The sequence below is a fragment of the Glycine max genome, chromosome 16 (assembly GCF_000004515.6).
Source record: "Glycine max cultivar Williams 82 chromosome 16, Glycine_max_v4.0, whole genome shotgun sequence".
Taxonomy (NCBI): Eukaryota; Viridiplantae; Streptophyta; class Magnoliopsida; order Fabales; family Fabaceae; genus Glycine; species Glycine max.
Window position 1 is genome coordinate 32928990 of NC_038252.2, and position 24524 is coordinate 32953513.

Sequence of the window (24524 nt, forward strand, 5' to 3'; positions counted from 1 at the left end):
AAGAAGCCGCATTTTCTAGATGAGTCCACCGCCTCAGAGTCATTTGGATATAATAAAATGATTGTATAAAATTAAATTAAAATATTATTTTATAGATTTTTAACATCTAAAGCATATACGAAAGTCCTAATCAAATATATCATGATACTATGTTTAAGTTTCAACAATACATAAAAGTATCCATTAATAATATCAAGTTTATATTTAGAATAAAAAAAGAAAAAGGACAACATTTTAGGTTTCTTTTTGTCATTTTTAAAAGAAAAAATAAAAACATCACCGTATTAAGTATTTTAAATATAAACCAATTTTTTGTCAGTCATTTGTCACTTTTCCAAATCTTTAATTGATTTTTCTCAAAGTTGGTTATAAGGTTTATTTGAATTAGACACTACATCGGTTTATTGATTTTCCGATCTAACCGATTAGTGCGGTCCAATTTTCAGAAAAGTTGTTTTTAATGTTGAATTATTTTTTTATAAAACTAATTTTAAATCATCAAATAATAATTGGGATGTGCGTTCAAATTAATCTTAACTTTAAATTTATAATGAAAAATATGCTTTTTTAATCGTACAATACTAGAATTAATTTTCTAGCATTAAAACACAATATGGCAAAAAAAAAAAATTGAATTATTGGAATTAACTAAATTTCTAGTAAGGATTTGAAATACTTTGTTTATTAGTTGGTAGATACATCATTCTCATAACTCTAATTAATATCACGTTGGTATATTTTTAAAGAACTTCCCACAGTTTTAAGGATGGAAAGGATTGTTTAGCCGAAATTTATGTTCTATTATCTAAAACATGTTCACATACAGCGAATCTAACGAGTAATTAAAATAATTGTAATTAATCAAAGGAAATAGTATAAAGCAAGTTGCCGACTCTTATTTGCTTGTGACTCGAGAAAAATTTTACATGACAAATAATATATATATATATATATATATATATATATATATATATATATATATATATATAAGTTTACCTATATATAATTGGGGTATTAATTAATGTATCATATATTTTCATTAAAAATAAATATTTTTTATATACATGAAAATAAATATTTTCTTTTTTTTTTCAAAAGAGAATATTAGTAACATAAAGTGTTCCCTAAAAATAAGTGTTCTCTAAAATACAGAGAGTCATCCTTAATTTGAACAGTCATATGCAATCACGCTTAAAGTGCTCCAGTTATTATTAAAAATGTAATAACTACTCCTATAATTTTATACCTACCTACGAGTAACTTGTTTCTTACGAGGTAAAGAAAACATTTTAAACCTACCTACGTGAATAAGAATATATAATAGTTGCAATAAAACCTAATAAAATATCATAACTAATAACATGCAAATAAGTATTCAAATATAAAATATATGCATGAAAGTACCTTCACATTTGAAAGTAAAGTATATGTAAGTATTTGTGTGAAAAAAATATATATACGGGCGTACGTATGTTTATCATCATTTATCATTTATATATAAACAAAGGTACGTACACAAATGGGGGCTGCAACTTGCAATCTGCAATCTTTATACAGGAAGAAATTGAATCGGAATAATATAATTCGAGAGTAGTGGAGGTTGAATCAATTAATTGTAACGTTTCATTGATCACAGTCTATAACTTCTTTTTCTTTTTTATAGAGAAGAACATATATTACCGCAAGGTAAAAAATATTAAATCACTAGCTTGAGGGTATATATATGAGGGGGGCTGAAGAATTGAAGGAACAAACCCACCTCATATTTTGTTTCTAGCAATAAAATTTCTTTAAAAGTACAAAAAAAAAGGCACTGCAGAGCGACCCTGCAGACAAGGAAGTTCCTGAAAATAGGAAAAATAAAAGAGGGGGAGTAGTTGTTATTTATGTGATTGCTTATTAGATGTAGAAATTAAGAAAAAACATAAAAGGGGCATAGATATATGCATACATATGGATATGCACTCATTAAATACGTAACAATTTGTGGATCTGGCTGACTTTATATTTACATTACAGGACCCATATGAGAAAAAAGTTTTACATGTAGACAAAAGGTTTACTTCACATGGGGGCGTGCATGTGATGTGAATGTACACTTACATTTTTCTGTCTACCATGTGGATTAACCCTCACATTTTTCTGTCACCAGCTAAGCAATCCACCAAGTTGATTCTTTTTTTTTGTCCCCCCCTCTCTCCATTTTTCTTATCTTACCCTTACCCTTCTTTTTTCTTTATATTTCTTAATTAAAAATCTCCCAAATGACACACCGTACCACAACAATCCCAATAACTAGAAATAGGGAAATTATTTAGGTTTCATTACTAAAAGGTATCGAACTTCCTAGCTGCTTTTGTTTTGTTTCATTTTATTTTATTTATGATCAAATCATTGTGGCAAGTTGGAGCAACAAGCCGCGGTGAATTAAAAGCAATATGCTACAATTATTCTTAACTTTTTCTCAAAAAAAATTGACACTTGCTTGCTTCTTTCCCTTTCTCTTATAATAAGCTTTGTAATATGATTCACTCATCCTACAAGGATTTTAAGCCGCTATATTAAGCAAAATATCCGTTACTCATCTTTTAATTAATTGACCTTTTTTTTTTCCTCCAAAAGTTGATAGCATTGTTTTGTATAGAAGCTTCTTCAGTGGAGCGTTCAACCTCTTTTCTCTCATTCTTTTTTCTTCATCATATCTTGCCTTTAAGAAAGCTTAATTTGACATATAATATCTAGTTTAAAGCTTGTACTACGGAGTAAACAAATTTAGAAAATGTTAGTGGAGAGTAAATTACAAGTAAGCACAACCATGTGCAAAAAGAATTGGTCTTTAATAATACTAAGCTTATAACCTCTCATTTGTAAGCTACCGTAAAAAAAATTCCTTTCAAGTCTTGTAGACCGTAGATTCACTATTGGGACATGGAATCATGTGCGCACACCATATGGTAATAAACAAAATCCTTAGCAATCCCAAGGATAATTTTAGCATTATTATCATTTATTGGTAATTAATGTATAAACCATAGCAACCACAAATACCAAAGCTATGCCATTGCCATTTGCCAATTTGCAAATGTTAACCCTAATCAAGAATTTTCTCTCTTTTTATCCGCCAACCCTAATAAAGATTCAAGAACCACAGTTTTTTGGTCAACAAGAACCACATTTAAACAATGAGTGCGACAGTAAAAGGGCTACAACGTGGTCCCTGAGAAAGAAAGCACTCGAAAAAGCCCATATTGGGCAAGGAAGAGTGGAGGGCCCATAAGCCCATCGCCTACAACTTACGGTAAGGGGAAGAAGGGATTACTATGTAACAAAATAACACGTTCCTCTCACGTCCACTTCTTGGCCTTTCATTTTCCGTTTAATTAATTTTAATGATTTTTTAGATAATAAAAAATATCGCCACCCCCTCTTTTTTTTTAGTTATAATTTTCACTCGTATCCATTTCTGTGATGTAAGATTCAAAGGGATAATTGGATAAGCATGATATGCACTATATATGCCATGGACACTACGTTATTTTCATAATTAACTTACTCTCTCTAGTCTCTTCATTATCGATCTTATTTATCATTCAAAAAAGGAAAATAAACCGTCAATATCAAAGGCAAACAAGGATGGATAGGGATGAAAATTGAAAAGTTGTTAAAATCTTGGGCTCTTAGAGGATAAAAAAAAATGCCTAAAAATAAAGGTTGAAAAGTTGAATTGAATGATAAAAAGCATCAAAGGGAGAGTCACTATTCTTCTGCCACGTCTAACTTTAGTGCCGTTATTGCTATGTGTCCTTTTATATTTTTTATGGTCTTGGGTTTTTTTTTTTTATTAACTGTTTCACACATTTTGATAGCTACAGTAGTAGTGACGGTGCGTTCAATTCTATAGGATGGGAATGTCCACATCTGGGGCTTCATTGATTCCAATTATCTGGCGTGAGTGACATTCAATACCAGCTAGGGAAAAGGTTCAAAATTCCAATTTTGGGAAAAGAGAACAATTCGGTGGACACTCATATGTGGGTATATTCATTATCCTAAACCTTATGAATTCGATTTGTGGAAGTATAAAAAAGTTTAAGGTAACATTTAGAAGGATAAATTAAAGGACACCACCTGAGAGTTTTACATTATAAATTAATAAGTATGTGCTTACAATTTTTGATACGTTTTGATGACTCATACTTTTGACTTTTCTAGTTGTTTTGGTTAAATAAATTTTTAATTACGATAGTGTGAACATATTTGTTGAAGATGGAATCATAAGAAAAAAATAAGAAAATTGATTGAGCATATATCGTAGAGAAGCAATGTGTAAACGCGGGAGAAATCATATTATGGATTACACATGTATTTTCAAGCCAATATTGGACTCAATCATTGAACAGATAATGTTGTGCTAATAATTAATTCCATAAAATATTATATGCACGTCAAAATGATAATGATAAAAACTTGGCAATTAGCGTGAGAATTTATGTGGAGAGTTTTTAAAACAAGTGTAAGATTCCTCCAATTTTAAGTTTGTGATATCATTCAAGTATATGGATGGTTATCCTAAAAAAAGTATATGTGGACAGTTTTTATGATTTATAATTGGTAACAATTATTCTTGATAACCTACTTATTAGTTTGGGTTTTATATTGACTAGTTATTGATATGAACTATAATCTATAGTATTTTTTTTTTGGTGTGTTTAATACTACGACTGGCTGGTGCAATGAGACCTTCCAAGTAATCATTTTGGGCAAATTTTCAGGTTATGATCAAATTGACTCTTCAAAACCCTACCACAATAGGCATAATAAACATTAATCGCACATGAATACACACACATAACACAAATTGTTAAGTTGATGAGACATTTTGTCTTCGGATTTTATTTTTGTTATACTTAGTAAAATCTAAATACATGTTCATTGTCTTTCCAACCGCTCTTATTCCATCTCTCTTTGTTGCAAAATTTCTATATTCATACACTGTCCTATCATAGTTTTCCTTCCCAATGCCTATTTCTTTAATGTTTGGTGATGATTGTAAAAATTGCGAGGTTTCATGTTTCAATAATTGACTATCATCCTTTGATAACGATATAGAACTTTATTTGCCCGATTCTTTGAGTTTCATCAAGATAATCATGGAGTTATTTCTATGTCTTATTCTCTGTTTGAGTAAAATAGTGATTATTTTGTAAAGTTGGGATCAGGTTAACCACTGAAAGTTCCACAATTGATTATGTAATAGGTTGGCTCAGTTAGGCCCAGAAATATCCTGCACCTAAATAGTTAAAGGATTTTATTGGATGGACTAGGATATTTATTTACACTATATATTTATACTTTTTATTTTAATTTTTTGTTAAAATAGGATGCTGACAGGTAGAGGATTATTATTCACTATTGTTAAAAAAAGAGAGTATATTCCTCTTATGAGATCGTATGAGAAAAAGAGAATGATCTTAGCAGTTCTTTTATCTTCTCTTTAACTTCTCTAAAGGTAGCCTCATAGTATCACTGTAGCTTTATTTTGGCTTCCTAACATACAAATGGATAATTGATTATCAAAATCAGTAAAAGTTAAGGATTACAAAACTTTTAGAACTCATGTTAATAAAGTACCAGCTCATCTTAATCGATTACCACTTTCTAAAAATTGTGTTGATCAATCTTCATCTATTAATCAATTACCACACCTCTGGAACTGAAGTTAGTCAACTACCAGATCCACTTATCCATTCAATGTATTTAGTCGTTGCTTCTTCTTGTGCTGTAAAGTTTATGTTTAGTATTTTAAAAGAGAGGAAGGCAAATTTATGTTTAGTAGTTAACCAAATTTTGTATGGGTGGATAAGTAGTAGGATGCATGAAAGTTAGATTTAAGCCATTCACCAAACTTAGTTAAGGCAAGCTCAATATCCATTTCAAAAATTTTCACTTTTTGGGTTGATTAAACTCCTTAACACCCCTACCAAGTCTTTTTCAAAGCAGAATTAGAGCATATAATATGCCAAGGTAATTAGAGCCATTGCAAAAGTTAGAAATTAGAACCAACTAGGAACTAACACACCTCAAATTAGCTTGTTGGCAGGTATCTATTAGGCAAGGTGCTACATTTCCATTAGGCATGCACCAAGCACATTTAATCTCTAATTTTCTAAAATTGAAGACTATACACCTTCATTTGCCAGAGATGCTGGAAGTGTTAGATTTTGTAGAAATCAAAGAGTAACAGTGTTCAGTTATACAGTTATAGTGCACAAAACACATCAAAGGTCTCAAGATAGTCAAAGAAACATCATCTTTTTGTTATAAAAAAAATTGACTACCACTTTTTCCTCCATAATCACCATGCCAAAAGCAGAAGCAGTCCCCATAGACTGTAATACTAAGCATCTCTTGATATTACAAGAAATTACAAAACAAATTTGGCCAGTGCAATTATAAATGCAGTCATGGAGACCCCAAAAACACTTGGCATTGCGGCTAAAATTGTGGTTGCAAACTATAGAAACTGGGATTGAAACTCCAAAATTATAGAAATTGAGATTCAAACTTGCATAATTGAATATTCAAAGCCTAACAGAATTTCCCTCCCTTTTTTCTCTGCCCTTCCCTTTATTTTCCAGAATTGGTATATGGTACCACAATTTTTGTACCAATGTGCTACAAAACAATGTGATTGTATGCCACTGGTTAAACCCAATAATATGTTCCCAGACAGATTAAGATAATCTGATACAACAACCTCCAATATCAATTGATAAATTTCCTTATAAGAACAATAAAGGATTTTAGTTTTCGTGCAAGGTAGAAGAACATTGCAGTTGCTGTCAAACATGAAGAGGAAACCAAATTTATCCTGAAAAAACTTTCCATTAACAATTGAAATGACCAATAGCAGCGACCGAATCCCACATGAATATGAATTAAAGCTGAGCATTTATAAAAGACATAGGACCAAGATATTTTTTTATGGACAAATGTTAGTTTTGATAGAAATGTTAGTATAAGACCAAGATATAATCAGATATGAAACAACTAATCTAAGTTATTAAGTTGAAATATAAAGTACTCCAAATGTTGGCTTTAAATGCTGAAGTTGGCAGCAATTTTTCTTAAATATGAGTAAGATCGCTATTAGTTCATCACCATACAAATCTTTTATGAGCTGACCAAAATAAAGAATAGGCAGCCATGCACAGCAATTCCTAGCATCTGCTTATAATGTAGGCAATTGACATATTTGACTGTCATTTGCAGACTTTTCAACCAAACTTCAAAATAGTTTTATCTACTGCTAAAAATTGATCAGAACCTAAACAATTCAGAACCAGACAAATATTTGCCAGGTCTAAAAGCATTCTTCCCACGGACCAAATTGAAAAGAACAAAATTATGTTACACAACAGTTTGCTCCATACCAAGAAGCAATTAAAAAATAAGAAGGCTAACAACATACTCTCACATTTTATTCAACACATTCTCCAAATTTAAGCGAGTCTCACAAAGCGATGTAGACCTCACCCCCTATTTTTTCGTTTTCTAAAAATCCCTTTTAAGGGTTACTTCATCATACATTAAGCATGTTGTCCCATAACAAGCTTTTCTTTTTGTTTGTGTTTTTCTTCTTCCATTTTTTTTCCTTTTGTCTGCTTATTCTTCATCATTTCTTCAAACGTTCCTCATCTCCTTTTCTCTCTTCTTATTCTCAGTGCAGCTGTTCTTGTTCTTCATGTGTTCAATGTGTCTTGTGCTCTGATTATTCAAAATTTCAGAATTTGGCTCTCTGTGTTTTTTTAGAATTTTAGAATTTAGTTCTCTGGTCTTTTAGAATTTCAGAATCATGTTGTTCATGCTTTGTTGCTTTTTTTAGTAAACCTATAATGTTGTTCCCAATTCTTTTTCACTTATAGAACAATCTCAAGCACCAAAATCAAATTCTTGAGACTTGTGAATCTCTATGAAGCACGGATACTTCAATTTGCTTCATGTATCCGATACCGATACTCTTGGATACTTCACTTATCGGTGAAGTATCCAAATCTATGAAGTATGCATATATACATTGAATTTTCTTCACAGAATAATAGTCTCATCATAAAATTCCTTTGAGGAAATGCATGATTGATTCCATACAACAACTCTGGCAAATTATGTTTTCACTTGCATTTATAAGTTAAAAAATGGAGGATCTATAATCTTCTCGAAAATGGGTAGCTCAAAAGGGGAAACCCAATCTCGTTCGATTACACAAAAGAACTCTACAATCTCAGCGAATATCTACCAAGAAAGCATAAAATGCTAAACAACAGGCTACTAGAGAATAAGAGTCAAGAGAGGCCATGGAAACAGCTTTTCACCACAAGTGGTTTTAGGATGGAATTTCCCCATAAAATCTGAGCATTTCCCTCCAAACAGAGACCACAAAGAACAACATATAATGCACAATGCTACAAAACTTAGTCCTCCAACTACTTATTTGGCCTTCCAAAGGAGATTTTACAGAAAGAATGTCTCTCTATTAAAGGAAATAGGTCTTGGTAATTTGGCGTGTAAGAATATGCTATGGCAAGGAGTTGACGAAGTATTTTCCTTTGAAACTCCTTGTCTTTAGCATTAGCCCAGGTTAACACAAAAATGACCTAGATCAAAATGATGAGATGCCATCATAGAGATTTGAACTTTTCATTTTTAGCCCTTGGACATTAAACTCACATGGTAATGCTATGCTATTTTAAGCAATTGCCTTCCTTTAAGGTGAGTGATGGTTACTTTAAAATTTTAAGAGGGCCATGGTGTAAAGGAGATGTCACTCATTTGCAACACGGAGACATGGTGGAAAACTCTTATACCAATTGATAAGAACCTTGGGAGAACTACACCACAAAAGCCAATTGTTGTAATTGGTGAGCATAAGGCCTTATATAGCCCACACTAGAATCACATTCTTCCAATGTGGGACTTGACTCCCATACCTTGCAATTGAATGCTACACAATTCTGCTAGGGTGATGGGTACTTAGTGTGTGTGGAAGGGCTTGGGGTGAATGAAAGAACCCAAGCAATGCAACCATTGTGTTGAAAATCAAAATATAATATTTGGCACGATTTTCATGGAACATAATCTTTGTAATCAAACCTATATAAACATTCATCCATTGTGTAATTTGGCACGATTTTCATTCAACAATTTCTTTTGTTTCTCCTATTTTAACATGGTATCTAGAGCCTAACAAGGTATCACGAAAATCATGCCTCACTTGGGACCCATCGATCTTGACGTGTTTTTCAATGACTTTTTCATGTTTCAAGTACCATTATTATGTGTTTCTACTTGGATTTTTCTCTCCTCAATGGCTTCCATTGACCTAGATGCACTAGTTTCATTTTTAGTGTCATGTTTAAATAATTAGGGTCTCCAATATTATTGATTAGAAGCTTCCAAATGTAGTTTCAAGAATAATAGACCTGGCTAGGCTTGCCATGAATTTTCTCTCTCACTAATGGTCATTCCAACTATCTAGCAAAGATTTTTTTTTCTAGCAACTTTGTTTCTCCAACTTCTTCAACATCCCTAAGTTGTTTTTCAAAATATTTTTTTGGTGGAGCTCAACTTTAATGTTTTTATTTATTTTTTTTGGAAATAAATTATTTTCTTTTAATAAACTAAAGCTTAGTAAGCTTCAGCTTGGAAAAGTGTCGAAAATCAGAATTAATATTCTAATTTATTAATAATATTAATTTATAAGAACATAATCTTTGTTTTAAAGAAAATAAAATATCATCTATTTATATACAATTAATATATTCGAACCTTTACAAACACACATCTGTTATACACTTTGACATACCATTTTAACTCAATAATCCCTTTGTTTCTCCTATTTTAACACATTGATTTGGTTTAGGACATGCGGGTGCAAATAATGAAGGGCAATGGAATATAGAAAGAAAAATTGTTCTATGAAAATGAATCCACTTTATGATGATGATGCTACATAAGAGGTTTATATAATACTATTAATTTTAGGATTATGGATGCTTCGAAATAATGTAACATTGGGACACAAGTTTTATTCATTTATATAAGGATTAAATTAATAAGTATTCTTTCACCATATTTTATTTAGTATGGTTTGTTTGAACTCTGGAGTGCCAAGATTTGTTTAACATGGAGTTACGTTATTTATTGATTTATTTTTTTAAGTTTACAAATATTTGACATACTCTTATCGTGAAATAAGTATTTTTTTTTAAAAAAAAGTTGATGCATAATTTTTAATTAAATTCTGCAACAAACATATTTTGAAAATTTACAAGTGTATGCATCTTGAGGTCAAATGGTGTTACATTTTGGGTTTGGGCCTAAGTCCAACAAGTGGACTGAATAGAAAATTAGTTACAAACTTATAGTTGTTGATATGGCTACTTAGAGTTAGCAACACATGTATTGGAAGAAGACATGACACTAGGGTGGATGAATTCAATATCACTTGGGTTGAGAGAGAATCAGTTTTTGAGGAGTAAAGCTTTGACATTATAGGGGGGGGGGGGGGGTTTCTTTTGTAATACATCGATTTTTCTAATCAATATTACAATTTTTGTTTCCTTTTAATTTGGGTTCCGATCAGATTAAGTGTGAAAGGTTTATTTTAGGAGAAGTAATGGACGAGTAGAATATTATTCTTATAATTATTAGAAAAATTATGTGAATAATTGATATGATTAGTTGAAGTTCCTAAAAAATATAATTAATTAAAATTAACAATTAGAGATAAATAAGGTGCTAGGAGAAGGAAATGGGAGTTTTTGAAAAAAATTACTTGACAACTGATCTTTTAACCTAGCAAAGAAGAATAATCCCTTGAAAATGAATTATGTACTTGTAATCACCATTCATTCAATATTAATTCAACAAAAGATGTTTTCTTTTTCCAACATTAATTATGTTTAGCTCTATTACTATTATCTTAATCCCAATTATGGGAACTAAACAATTACCATGGAAAAAAAATTGATTTGGATAAGATTAAGCATTAGGCATTTATTTGGTGTTTAAAGCATGTGGCCATTATAATTTAGAAGAAGTTCCCTAACAAGTAATTTGAGGATTTAAGTGGCTTTCTTGATGTTTTATTATTGTTTTCCTTGTTGTTTAGTGTTTTGTCCATATGTTAAGGAGTATTATTTTTATCAAAGAAAAAAAACAAATGTTTAAAAAATAAGCACATAAAAGTAAATGCAACTCCTCCTAAGCTAGACTATTGTGGCATTGTGTTTGCTACACTTTGTTGGATGAAGCTTAACTCCAACAATATTTTTGGGATATCTATTCAATTAAGCCATTGCCTTGGCCTTAGCTTAAGGGTTTGGCTTCCATATGGTGCAAAGCACATGGTTTATTCCTTGCATATGCGCCGATAAATTGTGTAGCTTTACTACAATGATGTCTATTCGATAAAAACTAACATATCCCATTACCCAAAAGGTCCTTGCTAGCAAAAGTATGAGTGAGGATCATTGTATGTAATCTTATTCTTGCATATGCAAAAAGGTTGTTTCCAAATTCAAACTGATGACCAACCGGTTACCAAAATACAACTTTAAGGTTGTGCTAGAGCTCAGAATCATTGATGTCTATTAGATAAAACAAGAAAAGTTGAGAAACAAAATCATTTTTATTCTACTCCCTATGTTCATATTTACAAGACTCAAATTTAAAATGGTGTTTGTTTCATTTTATAAGACTCAATTGATAATGTTCCTTATCTTAATTATTTTTAGACTTAGAAATACCCCTAATTAACAAAAGAAAGAATATATTGATAATCAATTAGAAGAAAAAAGAGTATTAGTGACAAAGATAATTTTGAAAAAAAGTTATAAATTTAACACAAATATATTGTTATCAACTAAATTAACCAATTTTCCTATTCTTGATGAATTAGATAATTGAATCTTATATATAAAAGAAGAAAATATTATTTTATTTGGCAAAATAACAAGGGGAAAACCACAACCAGAGCCTCTAGTTCCCCTATTAACAAAATCACTTTTTCCCAAAAATTTTTTTTACCTCACTTCGCTAATTCTCCCTCCTATATCCCATAAATGGGTTCCTATCTAGCAAACTCTTTTCTCTCTCCTCTTTCTACCTCCTAATCCAACAATTGATCCATTTGTCTTCAAGTCCCATTATTAGCCTAAGATTTATCATTCCATTACTACTTTTTTTTCTTGTTTACACTCTTTTTTTTTATCTTATATCCTCTTTTCCAAGTGTTTTGAATCCTGGATAGCGACGTGTAACAATCGATCCCAAAAATGCTATAGTAGATGACCACTATTTTGAAATTTTTTATATAGTACAATTGCAAAAAGGATATACAACGATAGTTTTAAATGACATATAAAGACGGTTCAAAACCGTCTTTAAAGCCAACGTCGTAGAAAGTCTTGACTTTTAATGACGATTCCAACAATAATCATCTTTAAAAAAGAGTCATTCTAAGACGGTTGTTAGATAAAAATTGTCTTAGTCAATATAATGTATACTATATGCATATAAATTATAAAAAAAATTACTCAAAATTAATGACTTTCATAATTAACAATATAAAGGCATAGATGTTTTTAACAAAACATTTGAGTAAATACCAACAAATTAAAGTGAAATACAAGTTTCCTAGATAGAAATAATCAATCATCATTTTCTAAATCCAAGTTTTTTTTTGTCATTTTCATTAACATTTCAACTATAGATTTCGTTTTTGGAAATTGAAATCCCAAAATAGCACCATTGTTTTGTCTGCTACACTAAATTGCTCTATCATGGTTGTAACAAGCAGGGCCGCTCAACGCTGCCATGTCACTATAATGTGCTATTTAAAACCTTGTTTATTTCTTTATGTATTCTTTTTCTTAGTCTTAATAAATCTCTTTTACCAAAAAAACTAGCAATAAATAATAGGAATATCAAAATTATATGATTGCTAGATAAAGATTGAGAAAAAACATATAACATATAATATTCCAAAATAAAATATTAAAGCAATTTAAGTCACCCAACATATAATTGTATGCAACATAACTTTAGCAAAGCCTAATAATCAATAAATCTCTATCCATCATCCACTGGATTTTTCAACTTCTCAAATCTGAATAGCGCTAGGGGGTTTCATTCTTTCATAAGTTTTCCCATAAAAATTTATACTTTCAACTACATAAACACAACTTATCAAACATAGTTGGAAAAAAAGGGCCATTGTGCATCAAATGCTTTTGCAAAAAAAAAAAGTAATACGACCAACCTAGTTAAAGTTGGCGCTAATTTCCTGGCGCTTCAATTTTAAAGCAATACGTTCATTCTCAATCTTCATTCTTTCATTCTCTAGCTTCAACTTTTCTAACTCAAGATCTTTTTTCCTACTAAACTTCTGCCACTTGAATCTTTGTTTCTTCAGCTCCAACATCTCGTCTTGAATTTGTAGCTTCTGCTCTTCTAACTGAAGTGAACGAGATTCAACCGATTGCTTTTGTAACCAAGCTGCTCTCATTTTTGGAAGGAAATCTTGATTCCCATCAGATTGAACTACAGGAGAATATGAACTTTTGTTGTACTCTCTACTGTTTAAAGCACTCCCAAAAGTAGCAACATCTACTTGTCCTTGCCCAGTTTTTAATCTCTTCAAAGGTTGCCTTGTTGCCCCATAGACTCCTCTACTATTTGCAAGGGAAGCATAATTCTCTTCAAAGTCATCCTGATCACTACTTTCCATATCTATATCATCTTTGTCATAATCATAGTGATGGGATCTTCTGATATCATCACTATCATGGTCATCTCTATTTTGAAGAGCCGCCTGCAGTGATTGTTGCAATGTTGGATCATGGGGTAAATGCAATCTATTACCATTATGGTAAGAACACATCTCTTCATAAAACAGATGTTTGGAGCTCAATATTTTTCGAACATGGTCCTTTTCTTTCTCGGAAAGATAATCAATCAAATCCAACAAAGAAGGATTTTCAACAACCCGACAGGAAGTTCCCCTCCCAAGCATAACATTAAGCTTTTTGTAGCTTTTACTAAGGTCATTGAATTTATCCTCACATTGTTGAGGTGAAACATGGTAACCTCTTTCAGCCATGACCTTAGAAATGGATTTCCATTTCCCTTTATTTTGTAGGACTGTAAATTTTCTTCTTTTGCTACTGTTGTCAAAAGTTGCATCCTCACCTATGTAAGACATGACCATTATTAGAAGTTTTACCATCTTATCAGTCCATTTCACCTGCTGCCAAGGAGTACTTTTTTTCCCTTTACCCGCTTCATGATGACCATCAACACATTCTTCGACTAAACTTGCATCACTTGGTGAGGTCTTGTGTATACCCCTTTGATTAAACTCAGTCATTGACAAAATCTGATGATCACATTTCTGGAAGGATCCCATTGTAAGAGGCAAACCATCATGAATTGAGGAGTGCACTAAAGACCTTTGGCAATGATGAATATGTTGTTGGTTCATGGAATGAGGATGCTTCTCTTTTCGACGAACTCGCATTGATCTAGGCAAATCAGAACCACCAAAACGACCCCTACCTTGAAGCATACCTCTCTTTGACAACTTGCCTTCCATTGCTTCTCACAATCAACAAAAACATATCAAACCAATGAACCCATTTCACATCCAATTCTACTTCACACATATTTTTAAGTGCTTTTCACAAAACACGCACATCAGAATCACACAAAGCCATGCATAATATTCCAAGACCTTTTTAAATCCCACATATCAAACTTTCTAGATTTTCAAGTAAAAAAAACCTAAATCAAACCATAATAGGATAACTCTTTTTCCAAAACATCATTTCATACACCAACATTCCCAATGCACTAACAAAAAAAATCTCACAACACAATACATCAAAGGGGTCCACCAAAGTGCTAAAATCATCCAGAGCAAAATAAAATAAAATAAAATAACAAATGCTCAACAAACATTCACAACAAAAGCCAAAACCCTTTTAGAGGCTCACCGGCGAAGAAGCTCAACAACTTCTCTGATCAAAATCTTCACAAAATCTGACACCCTTAGAAGCAAAGATTGAAACTTTTTCTCAAAATCAAGCTGAGAACCCTGAAACAAAGACAAACAACTAAAAAGAACACATCCTCAGTCACCAAGGAGTGAAGAAGTGTCGTAAGAAAACAAGGGAAAAAGAGAAGAAAAAGAGCGAAATCACTAAAGACAAGGATTAGTTTGTGATGTGAACTAGTTACTATGTAACGAGGCTATATATAGGATACTAAGGAAAATAACGAAAGAACCTTAATGGTTCAATGTATGATGAAATTAGTGTAGACCAACCCAAGTATTTTATTGATTCTTTCACAATAAAGAAATGAGCCTTTAATAATAAAAATTGAATTCAATGTAAAAAATTAAATCCTTCCTTCAATTTAATAATAAAAATTGAATCCTTTCTTAAATTTAATAATAAATATTTAATCATCTCTTAAATGGTATTGAATTCAAATCTTAAATGTTTCTACGACTCTTTGTCGTATTTGAATACATTTATTTTATTTAAACGTTATTTCAATCCAAATCCTCTGAATTTATTTTTTCAATGATGTCTATCCGAGTTGATTAAACCCTCTTATTTCTATAGATAAAAAAAATAAAGCTCACTCAAATCAAAAGATTAAGCACATCTTTAATTTTTATTTTGACTTGGTATTACTATCTTTTATTCTAAGTATAGATTTTTAAGAAATTTATTTATTTTTTATATATTATTTTAATGGTTTAATTTTTTAGTTTAATGCGATATAAAGACTTTTACCTTTTGTTCAATTAGAAATCATGTTAAATAAGAATTTTGAGATAATAATTATAAAAGTCATTCCAAAGAAAAAAAAACTACAAAAGTCACTACTTTTACTATGCATGATAATTTGTAATTAAATAATAGTATAAACACTCTTTTATATTATAAGTGCATTTATACAAAGATTTTTTAAAAGGTTAAAATATTATTTAAATATTTTTTTTCAATTATAGTAGTTTCATCTCTACTTATATTTTATGATTTCATACATATATGATAAATTAGAAATAAAAAATAACAACCATAAAAATTAATCAAAAAAAAATAAATAAACAATCTTATTAAATAAAAATTAAAAATTAAGGCATTAATTAATTTTTTTAATTTCCAAATCACAACATTAAATAATTATAAAAAATAAATATACATATAACCAGAAATATAAGTTAATTCTTAAATATGTTTAGGTTATTTATTTTTTATTAAATATTATATATATATATATATATATATTAATCGAATTAAGATATAATTAATAATTTAATATATGATTTACTTAAAGTATATGAACAAATATTATTTTGAAAAAAATGTGACATAAGTTTCCTACATATTTTTTTTTTTCTGAAACTGATAGGAATTGGATTTAGTTTCATTTTTTTCATTCCACTTTTTATAAACCCAAACCCATCCCCATCTTTTAGAGGGGATAAGGATTGGAATAGGCAAATCCACCTCTGCATCGCCATGTTGCCATCCCTAATCTTCAATGATGTTGGGAATCATTCTATTACCAGTTTTCCTTTCAAATAGTTATGGAAAATGTTGATTCTTGAGAAGATCAAGATGACTACTAGCTCATTCTAAATAATGCTTTGCCAACTAATTTTCTCCGCTACAGGCCCCATCTGGCTTCTTCTTCTTCTTCAGCCTTCTCTCCATGTTCTTAGAATGACCAAGATATTATTCATTGTCTTTGGGACTGCCCAAAAGCTAGGGAAGTCTAGAGTTGCTTAGGCTTTCTCTCCCCCAAGGCTTTCTTAATTCCAACCCTCTCCTTTGGCTAAAGCATAGCTTTTAGCTCCAAGGGGGATTCTCTATGTTGTAGCATTATGATGGATTTGGAAGTGGCGCAACAACAAATTTTTTTATGTGGACAAGTGGGTTACTCAACAAGTCATTTGTTGGATTTATGCTTTGCACAATGATATTGTTTTGGCTATGCAAGATTCTGCAAGTTGAGAGATGTTGCTCTCTACTTACCCAAATGGACTTGCCCTTTTCTTGGTATAGTTAAGCTCAATGTTGATAGTAGTTGTGTATTCCCTCGACCCTAGTGATAGGGACTGGTGGTCTGCATCGTGACCACAACAATGTTGTTAAGATTGCGGAGTTTTCTTCATCAGATGGATACAGTATGCCTTAAATGTGAAATTATAACGCTCCTTCAAGACCTTCGCTTTGCTTGGGACCGTGGATTTCCTAGTGTTTGCTACGAGATTGATAATACACAAGTTGTTGAGGTTGTGTGTTCTAGTATTTGTCCTCCTCCTCATCAATATGCACACCTCTTGCTACAAAATTTTCAGTTTATCAATAGAAAGTGGCATCTTTCCTTTATCCATATTGAGAGAGAGGTCAACGAAGCTACCCTGACAAATGTTGGGGTTAATCAATGTCAACCCTTTTGTACTTGGACCTTGTCCTCCCTTACCCTTGATGCTCTCTTGCTTAAGGACTCTGTCTAGGGTAGTTTCTCTTGTTATTTTTTCGCAGAATAAAAAAAATATTATTACTTTAATCAAACACTTCTAAAATTCTTTTGTGCATCAAATGATTGTTTACTCTTACTACCATATGCCACTGAGTCACCAGATTTAGTTGAAAAACCAACCAAGCTCATCAAGTTTTACCTATTCATTTGCTCAAATCATCTAAAATGGTACTGGGGTGGGCCATGTATCTGATTTTTAGTTGAATTTATGAGTTTAATTTTCGAGTAAGTCTAATAAAATCTATTTAAGAGCTGACCTGACCCTATTCACTGTGCTACTATCCCCACTGTTCTTGTCCCACGACTCACACCACCGAGACAGAACAAAACCCTAAAACCACCTTCTTCTTCTTCTTCTTCTTCTTCACGGTTGATGCCCAATCCCTAAAACAAGGCTAATTCCACAATGAAGTTCGAGATAGAGGACATAACCGTGTACTTCCCCTACGACAACATCTACCCGGAGCAATACTCCTACATGGTAGAACTCAAGCGCGCCCTCGACGCCAAGGGCCACTGCCTCCTAGAAATGCCCACCGGCACGGGGAAAACCATCGCACTCCTCTCCTTGATCACAAGCTACGTTCTTTCCAAACCCCATTCCCCCCTCAAGCTCCTCTACTGCACCCGCACCGTCCACGAGATGGAGAAGACGCTCGCCGAGCTCCGCCTCCTCCACGACTACCAGCTCCGCCACCTTGGCCCCGCCGCCAAGATCCTCGCCCTTGGCCTGTCGTCCAGGAAGAATCTCTGCGTTAATCCGCGGGTTCTCGCCGCGGAGAATCGCGACTCCGTGGACGCTGGATGCCGGAAGCTGACCGCGTCGTGGGTCCGGGCGGTGGCCGCGGAGAACCCTGGCGTGCCGACGTGTGAGTTCTTTGAGCAGTATGAGCGGGCGGGGTCGTCCGCGGTTCTGCCTCCCGGGGTTTATACATTGCAGGTTGGGTTTTTGGGTCTTGATTGGGTTTGGATGTTAGTTATCTGATTGTGAATAGTTTGAAATTCCTAGTATGGAGGAAGATGAATTTGGTTTTGGTTGTTCACTTGTTCTGAAATGTTTGCAGCAAGGTTTCAAATCATGGTTATGGTTGCGGTTTCATTGCGATCTTTGATATTGTGGGAAATTGTGAACAAATGTCGTATTGTGGTTGCCATTGATACCTTGAAACCCTTGACGTTGTGGTTGAAAGTTGTGTAATTGCAGTTGCAGACTGTTTCGTAATTGCTGCGGCAATCGATTTTTATTTTACTTTTTTAGCATTTAATCTAGTTGAGGAATTGAGCTTCAATCTTAAATTATTTGTAGTGCCAATTATGTTTATGATTGTAGTGGGTTTATCGAGTTTAGGCATGCTTATCTTGGGTTCCATTATTTAACTTATTTATAATTTTGGTTTGTTTATAAATTCAATTGACGATGATTCATGATAGACATCTTTTATAAGTTTAAGTGTGTATTTGATTATGGGTTGGGAATGTTTAGATGCACATCATTATCATTTTTGGACAAAATAAGTAGCTTTCACGTAGTGAGGGGTGTTTACGGTTAAGTTTGGATATTTAGTGTGATTGATTGAGAAGTTCAATTTTGGTCAGTTTTGGAAGTTCCCTACTGTTGAATGTTTGATTTTGTTATTTTTAACTTGGTTGATTAGTATGTTTCGGATGTTCTATGATTATTTTGGAGTGTTTTGATTTTGTGGTTCATTGAAAGATTGAATTTTAAGGTTTTGGATGTTCACGGTTCTCCAATTTTAAAATCCACTGTCTGTGGGTGGTTGCTTGAGTTTTGCTTTTGCTTTTTTAAATTTTAGATGTTCTGTATGGCTGTGGGTTTGGATTTTAATGAATTTCTGAAATGTTTGAAACTGAATGTGTCTGCGATTGTAGGACTTGAGAGTATATGGGAAGGAGAAGGGGTGGTGCCCATACTATTTGGCACGACATATGGTGCAGTTTGCCAACGTGGTGGTGTATAGCTATCAGTATTTGCTTGATCCAAAGGTGGCTGGCATAATATCTAAGGAAATGCAGAAAGAGTCAGTTGTTGTGTTTGATGAAGCTCATAATATTGATAATGTCTGTATTGAAGCGCTTAGTGTGAGTGTGAGGAGGCAGACTATTGAAGGTGCTAGAAGAAATCTTAATAGGATGCGTCAGGAAATTGACAAGTATGTGCTGTTTCTAGCTTTCTCCTCTTGTATGGTGCCAATTCTTTCACTATGACAACTCAAATAGGGAAGAACAGGAGAATAAATTAATAGAATTTAAGGATTCTGGTGAATTTGACATCTTCTGTACAATGCAAATTATTTTTTTAATACATTTGTTAGGTTGATTCATAAAAGAAAGAATTACAAAGGGTCAAACTTTACCTAGGGGCACCTGGAATTCCTGCCCTTTTCCCTGTGCAATAGTGCCATAATTGCTTTATTTTCCATTTGTATCCATAGCTGAAATTTGATTCAGATTCTCTTAACTATCGGAATTTGAACTGGTAGGAAGGTTCAAGGCCACTGATGCAGGTAGACTCCGTGCTGAATACAACAGGCTTGTCGAAGGTTTGGCACTAAGAGGAGACCTGCCTGGTATGTAGGATGTCAGTTTTGTTGTTAATGTCTTAATTCTTAAATGTTGCCTCTGGTCATCACTAACTAAAATTTCTTTTCTTTACATAGCTACTGATGCCTGGCTTGCAAATCCGGCCTTGCCTGATGATATACTAAAGGAGGCTGTACCTGGAAATATTCGCCGGGCTGAGCATTTTATTCATGTTTTGCGTAGATTAGTTCAATACCTTGAAGGGCGCTTGGATACTGAGAATGTGGAGAAGGAGAGCCCTGTTAGCTTTGTTGTTTCTATTCTTAACCATGCCGGAATTGACCAAAAAGCACTAAAGTTCTGTTATGATCGCCTTCATTCTTTGATGATGACATTGGAAATTACAGACACCGATGAGTTCCTTCATATCCAAACTATATGTGATTTTGCCACCCTTGTAGGAACATATGCTCGTGGTTTTTCTATTATAATTGAACCTTTTGATGAGCGAATGCCACATATTCCTGATCCTGTATTACAGGTTAGCATTGTTGTTTTTGATTTTTATTTACTCTATTTGCTGTTTTAACCTTAAAATTAGCTCTGTTATGCAACATTTATTTATTTCCTGCGTTTATCTAGTACCCTTTTTCTTATTATTATTATTATTTTTTATCATTTCAGCTTTGTTGCCATGATGCTTCTCTTGCTATCAAGCCAGTTTTTGAGCGATTTCAGTCTGTTGTGATTACATCTGGCACACTAAGCCCAATAGATTTGTACCCTCGTCTTTTGAATTTCAATCCTGTTGTCAGTAGAAGTTTTACTATGTCCTTAACAAGAGATTGCATATGTCCTATGGTGCTTACCCGTGGCAGGTATTCCCATAATTTACTACCCTGTATTTTAAAACAGACCTTGTTAATTGTTAATACGTTACATTTTAAATCTCCGATTTGCTTGAAAGTGACCTCTTTTACTTCCCCCTTTGTTTTATTTTTAATGTTTAATCGGTTTCTTGTTTCAGTGATCAGCTTCCAGTCAGTACGAAATTTGATATGAGAAGTGATCTGGGTGTGGTAAGGAATTATGGAAGACTCTTGTTGGAAATGGCTTCAGTTGTTCCGGATGGGATTGTATGTTTCTTTGTTAGTTACTCATATATGGATGGGATAGTCAATACTTGGAATGAAAATGGAATTTTAAAGGTTAGTTAGATTCTTTGATATCCAGTCCACGGGTAGAGTAGTAGTATTTGTTATATAGTTTGGTGGTGTGCTAAAAGCATCTTTTTTTTCCAGGAAATAATGCAACATAAACTTGTCTTTATTGAGACTCAGGATGTGGTAGAGACTACATTGGCTCTTGATAACTATCGCAAGGCTTGTGATTGTGGAAGAGGTGCTATCTTTTTTTCTGTTGCTAGGTAAGATAACAGAAAAGTATCCTCCTGGGTTCTTGCATGATAAGATCAATCAAACTGCACTCTCTTTCCATCTTTGATGCTTCTTTTTTGTTGAATTGTACATTAAAATTGGATCTTGAGATTTGAACTCTTCATTATCAGTACTATTTTGCTTTTGTATGTACATGCTCATATGCATACCTGTTCCCTTGCTTGATGCACATTTAACAAACTAGATTGTTTAGATTTTAGAAATTAGAATAGCCTATGCAACTCCCCCGATTAAGGCAGATTTTAAGGTTGATTTTTTATACAACAACTAGTTGCTGTAATTGCTTATTACCTTACCTATCTATTAAGTTCATCCGATCCTAAGAATATATCTACTTGTTTGCAGGGGAAAGGTTGCTGAAGGTATAGATTTTGATCGACATTATGGCCGACTAGTAATCATGTTTGGTGTTCCTTTTCAATACACATTAAGCAAGTGAGTTTCATTTGACTAAATTTCTGAACAAGTATAATTTAGAACTATTATATTTCTTGTCAAAATTATGGAGGTTGAATTGCAGATTGTAGAACTTATTAGAGTAATAAATTTTCAGGATTTTGCTTGCACGTCTGGAATATCTACGGGATACTTTTCAAATTAAGGAAGGAGATTTTCTGACTTTTGATGCATTGGTTTGACTCTCTCTCTCTCTCTCTGTCTCTCTCTCTATCTCTATCTCTTATAATTACTGCAGATAATTTGATCATCAGATTCCTAAACTTTTATGCTTAAGCAGAGACAAGCTGCTCAATGTGTGGGTCGTGTAATCCGTTCAAAGGCTGATTATGGAATGATGATTTTTGCAGACAAAAGGTTAGTATCCTTGAGTCCTTTTGCTTCCATGAACATGTTGAACATTTGGGAAAATGTGAGGGTTGCTTATAGTATTCTACGCTGACGTTAATTTGATGAAGCCAACTTGCTAGTTTCTAGTTTTGATTCAAAAAGCACAATGCACTCTTCTCTTTGTAACTTTATGGAATTTGTCCTGAAATGGATTGGAAGTTATTGGTTGTCTCTAATAATGAATGACAAACCAAAAGAAACTTGACAATCTTCAGAATCCAGTTTGTCAAGCAAAGAAAGAAATATGTTTGTTCAGGTCCATGACATGTTTAGTTTCAAAAACCAATGTAACTAACAGATATAATCAGCAAAAATTGGTAAATGTCTCTGTAAATATCAATAATTACAGTCACAAATTCTATACATTATATAGGAAATAACCAATTTAAACTTATGAAAGTCTGCATGAATAAATGGCCTATTTTACCTATGATGATTGCTCCATTTATGGTTTTGGCTTCTACTTTTCTCTATGACAGTGTTCTGACAGTAAATAGTAATACATTGTTGGTTATAACTTCTGCACTCTGCAGGTATAGTCGCCATGACAAACGTTCAAAATTGCCTAGTTGGATACTATCTCACTTACATGATGCCCACCTGAACTTGAGCACAGACATGGCTTTGCATATAGCACGTGAGGTATGCCCTTTTGCTTTATTTTGCATTTTCTTTTTATCCTCTTTTTCTGTTGTTTATTTCCCTTCAGATAAATTATGCTTCTATTTTATCTTAAGCAGTATGATTGTGCCTGCCAAGACCTGTAGTTTGGAAGGTAGCAATTAAGACCCAGGCCTTCTTGTGCACTTGATTTAGTGATATTGTAAAAACCTTGTTTCACAGTTTAACTAGAATATATGTATGCACAGAAGCATGCATGCGTATGTACGCACTAGTTGGTGTTGGAACATGGTTACATAAATGGTTGTGACCTTTTCAGAGTTGCATGTTAGTGATACAATATCTGTTTGTTTGAATGCATAATGACACTTTTCTTATCTGTTGAATGCAGTTCCTCAGGAAAATGGCCCAGCCTTATGATAAAACCGGTGGCACTGGCAGGAAAACCTTGTTGTCCCAGGAAGACTTGGAGAAGATGGCTGTCAGTGGCTTGGATGATATGATGTATTGAGGCATGCCTACAAAATTTTCTGAACCGGGGTTGCTTTCATCTGAATATTAATTCCATATGCAGTTCCCATTTTCACATAGATATAGAGGAAGTGTCATTTTGATGAGAATATGATTTCACGGAGCAATCCATAATGATGAGACACCTTGTTTTTAGCATTGAAATCTAGTTGAGGCTTCGATCTTAAGTTATTTTGTTTTGTTTTTTTTTTTTTGCTCAGCATTAAGTTATTTTGTATTACTTATTGAAATCTAGTTGGGTACTATTGCATGCTTATCCTGGGTTCCATTATTTATCGTATTTATCATTTTAGTTTGTTTATAAATTCATTTGATAATGATTCATGATAGACATTTTTTTTATCATGGTAAGGTTTAGGTGCCTGTCATTTGAAGCTTCATGAAATAGCTTGTCTGTTTTTTGGACATTTGACGTGAAAGTATAGATAAACTTGTCTAACAAAAGCTGAACCAAATACAGGAAAAATTAAAGCCTTGCAACTTGTCTAACAAAATTTTGTAACTTTGGTGTAATTTTTAATTGTTTACATTTTTATTTCTTACATTTAATTAATTAAATCATTTTATGGTACTTTATATGAATATTAGGTCTAGAATTCAAAAAAAAAAAATATAGGTAAAATTAAAAATTTAATTAAAATTGTTAATTTTTTAAAATAGTAGGATGAAATGTCTTTATTTTAAAATATATGAATTAAAATTACGGATTGAACAAAATGAAAACAATAAAATTATATTGCAGCCTAAAATAAATCTCTTTAAATGTTGGGCATAATGTCACATCATATTATATAAATTTAAATCGATCCAAAATAAGCGTTAAATAACTTGCGATTTAGTAGGAATGTTACTTTCGTGTAACAATATGAATATTGATTTGCAACAAATCTTGTATTACATGTTTTC

The 24524-nt window shown here is 32.6% G+C and overlaps 2 protein-coding genes across 2 annotated transcripts; one reads left to right on the top strand and one right to left on the bottom strand.

Annotated features, from left to right (window-relative positions):
* Positions 1–13049: 13049 nt before the first annotated feature.
* LOC100805861 (uncharacterized) lies at positions 13050–15209 on the bottom strand. Its single transcript, XM_041010548.1, has one exon. It carries the CDS (start codon positions 14651–14653, stop codon positions 13322–13324), a length of 1332 nt encoding a protein of 443 aa, XP_040866482.1. The 5' UTR covers positions 14654–15209; the 3' UTR covers positions 13050–13321.
* A 1388-nt stretch (positions 15210–16597) lies between these two features.
* On the top strand, positions 16598–23785 carry LOC100806384 (general transcription and DNA repair factor IIH helicase subunit XPD). The gene is made up of 12 exons (XM_003548069.5): positions 16598–18562; positions 19513–19793; positions 20128–20210; positions 20301–20704; positions 20848–21041; positions 21191–21371; positions 21465–21589; positions 21966–22055; positions 22174–22252; positions 22357–22433; positions 23000–23108; positions 23479–23785. The coding sequence occupies exons 1-12, from the start codon at positions 18029–18031 to the stop codon at positions 23596–23598; spliced, it is 2277 nt and encodes a 758-aa protein (XP_003548117.1). The 5' UTR covers positions 16598–18028; the 3' UTR covers positions 23599–23785.
* The last annotated feature ends 739 nt before the right edge of the window (positions 23786–24524 follow it).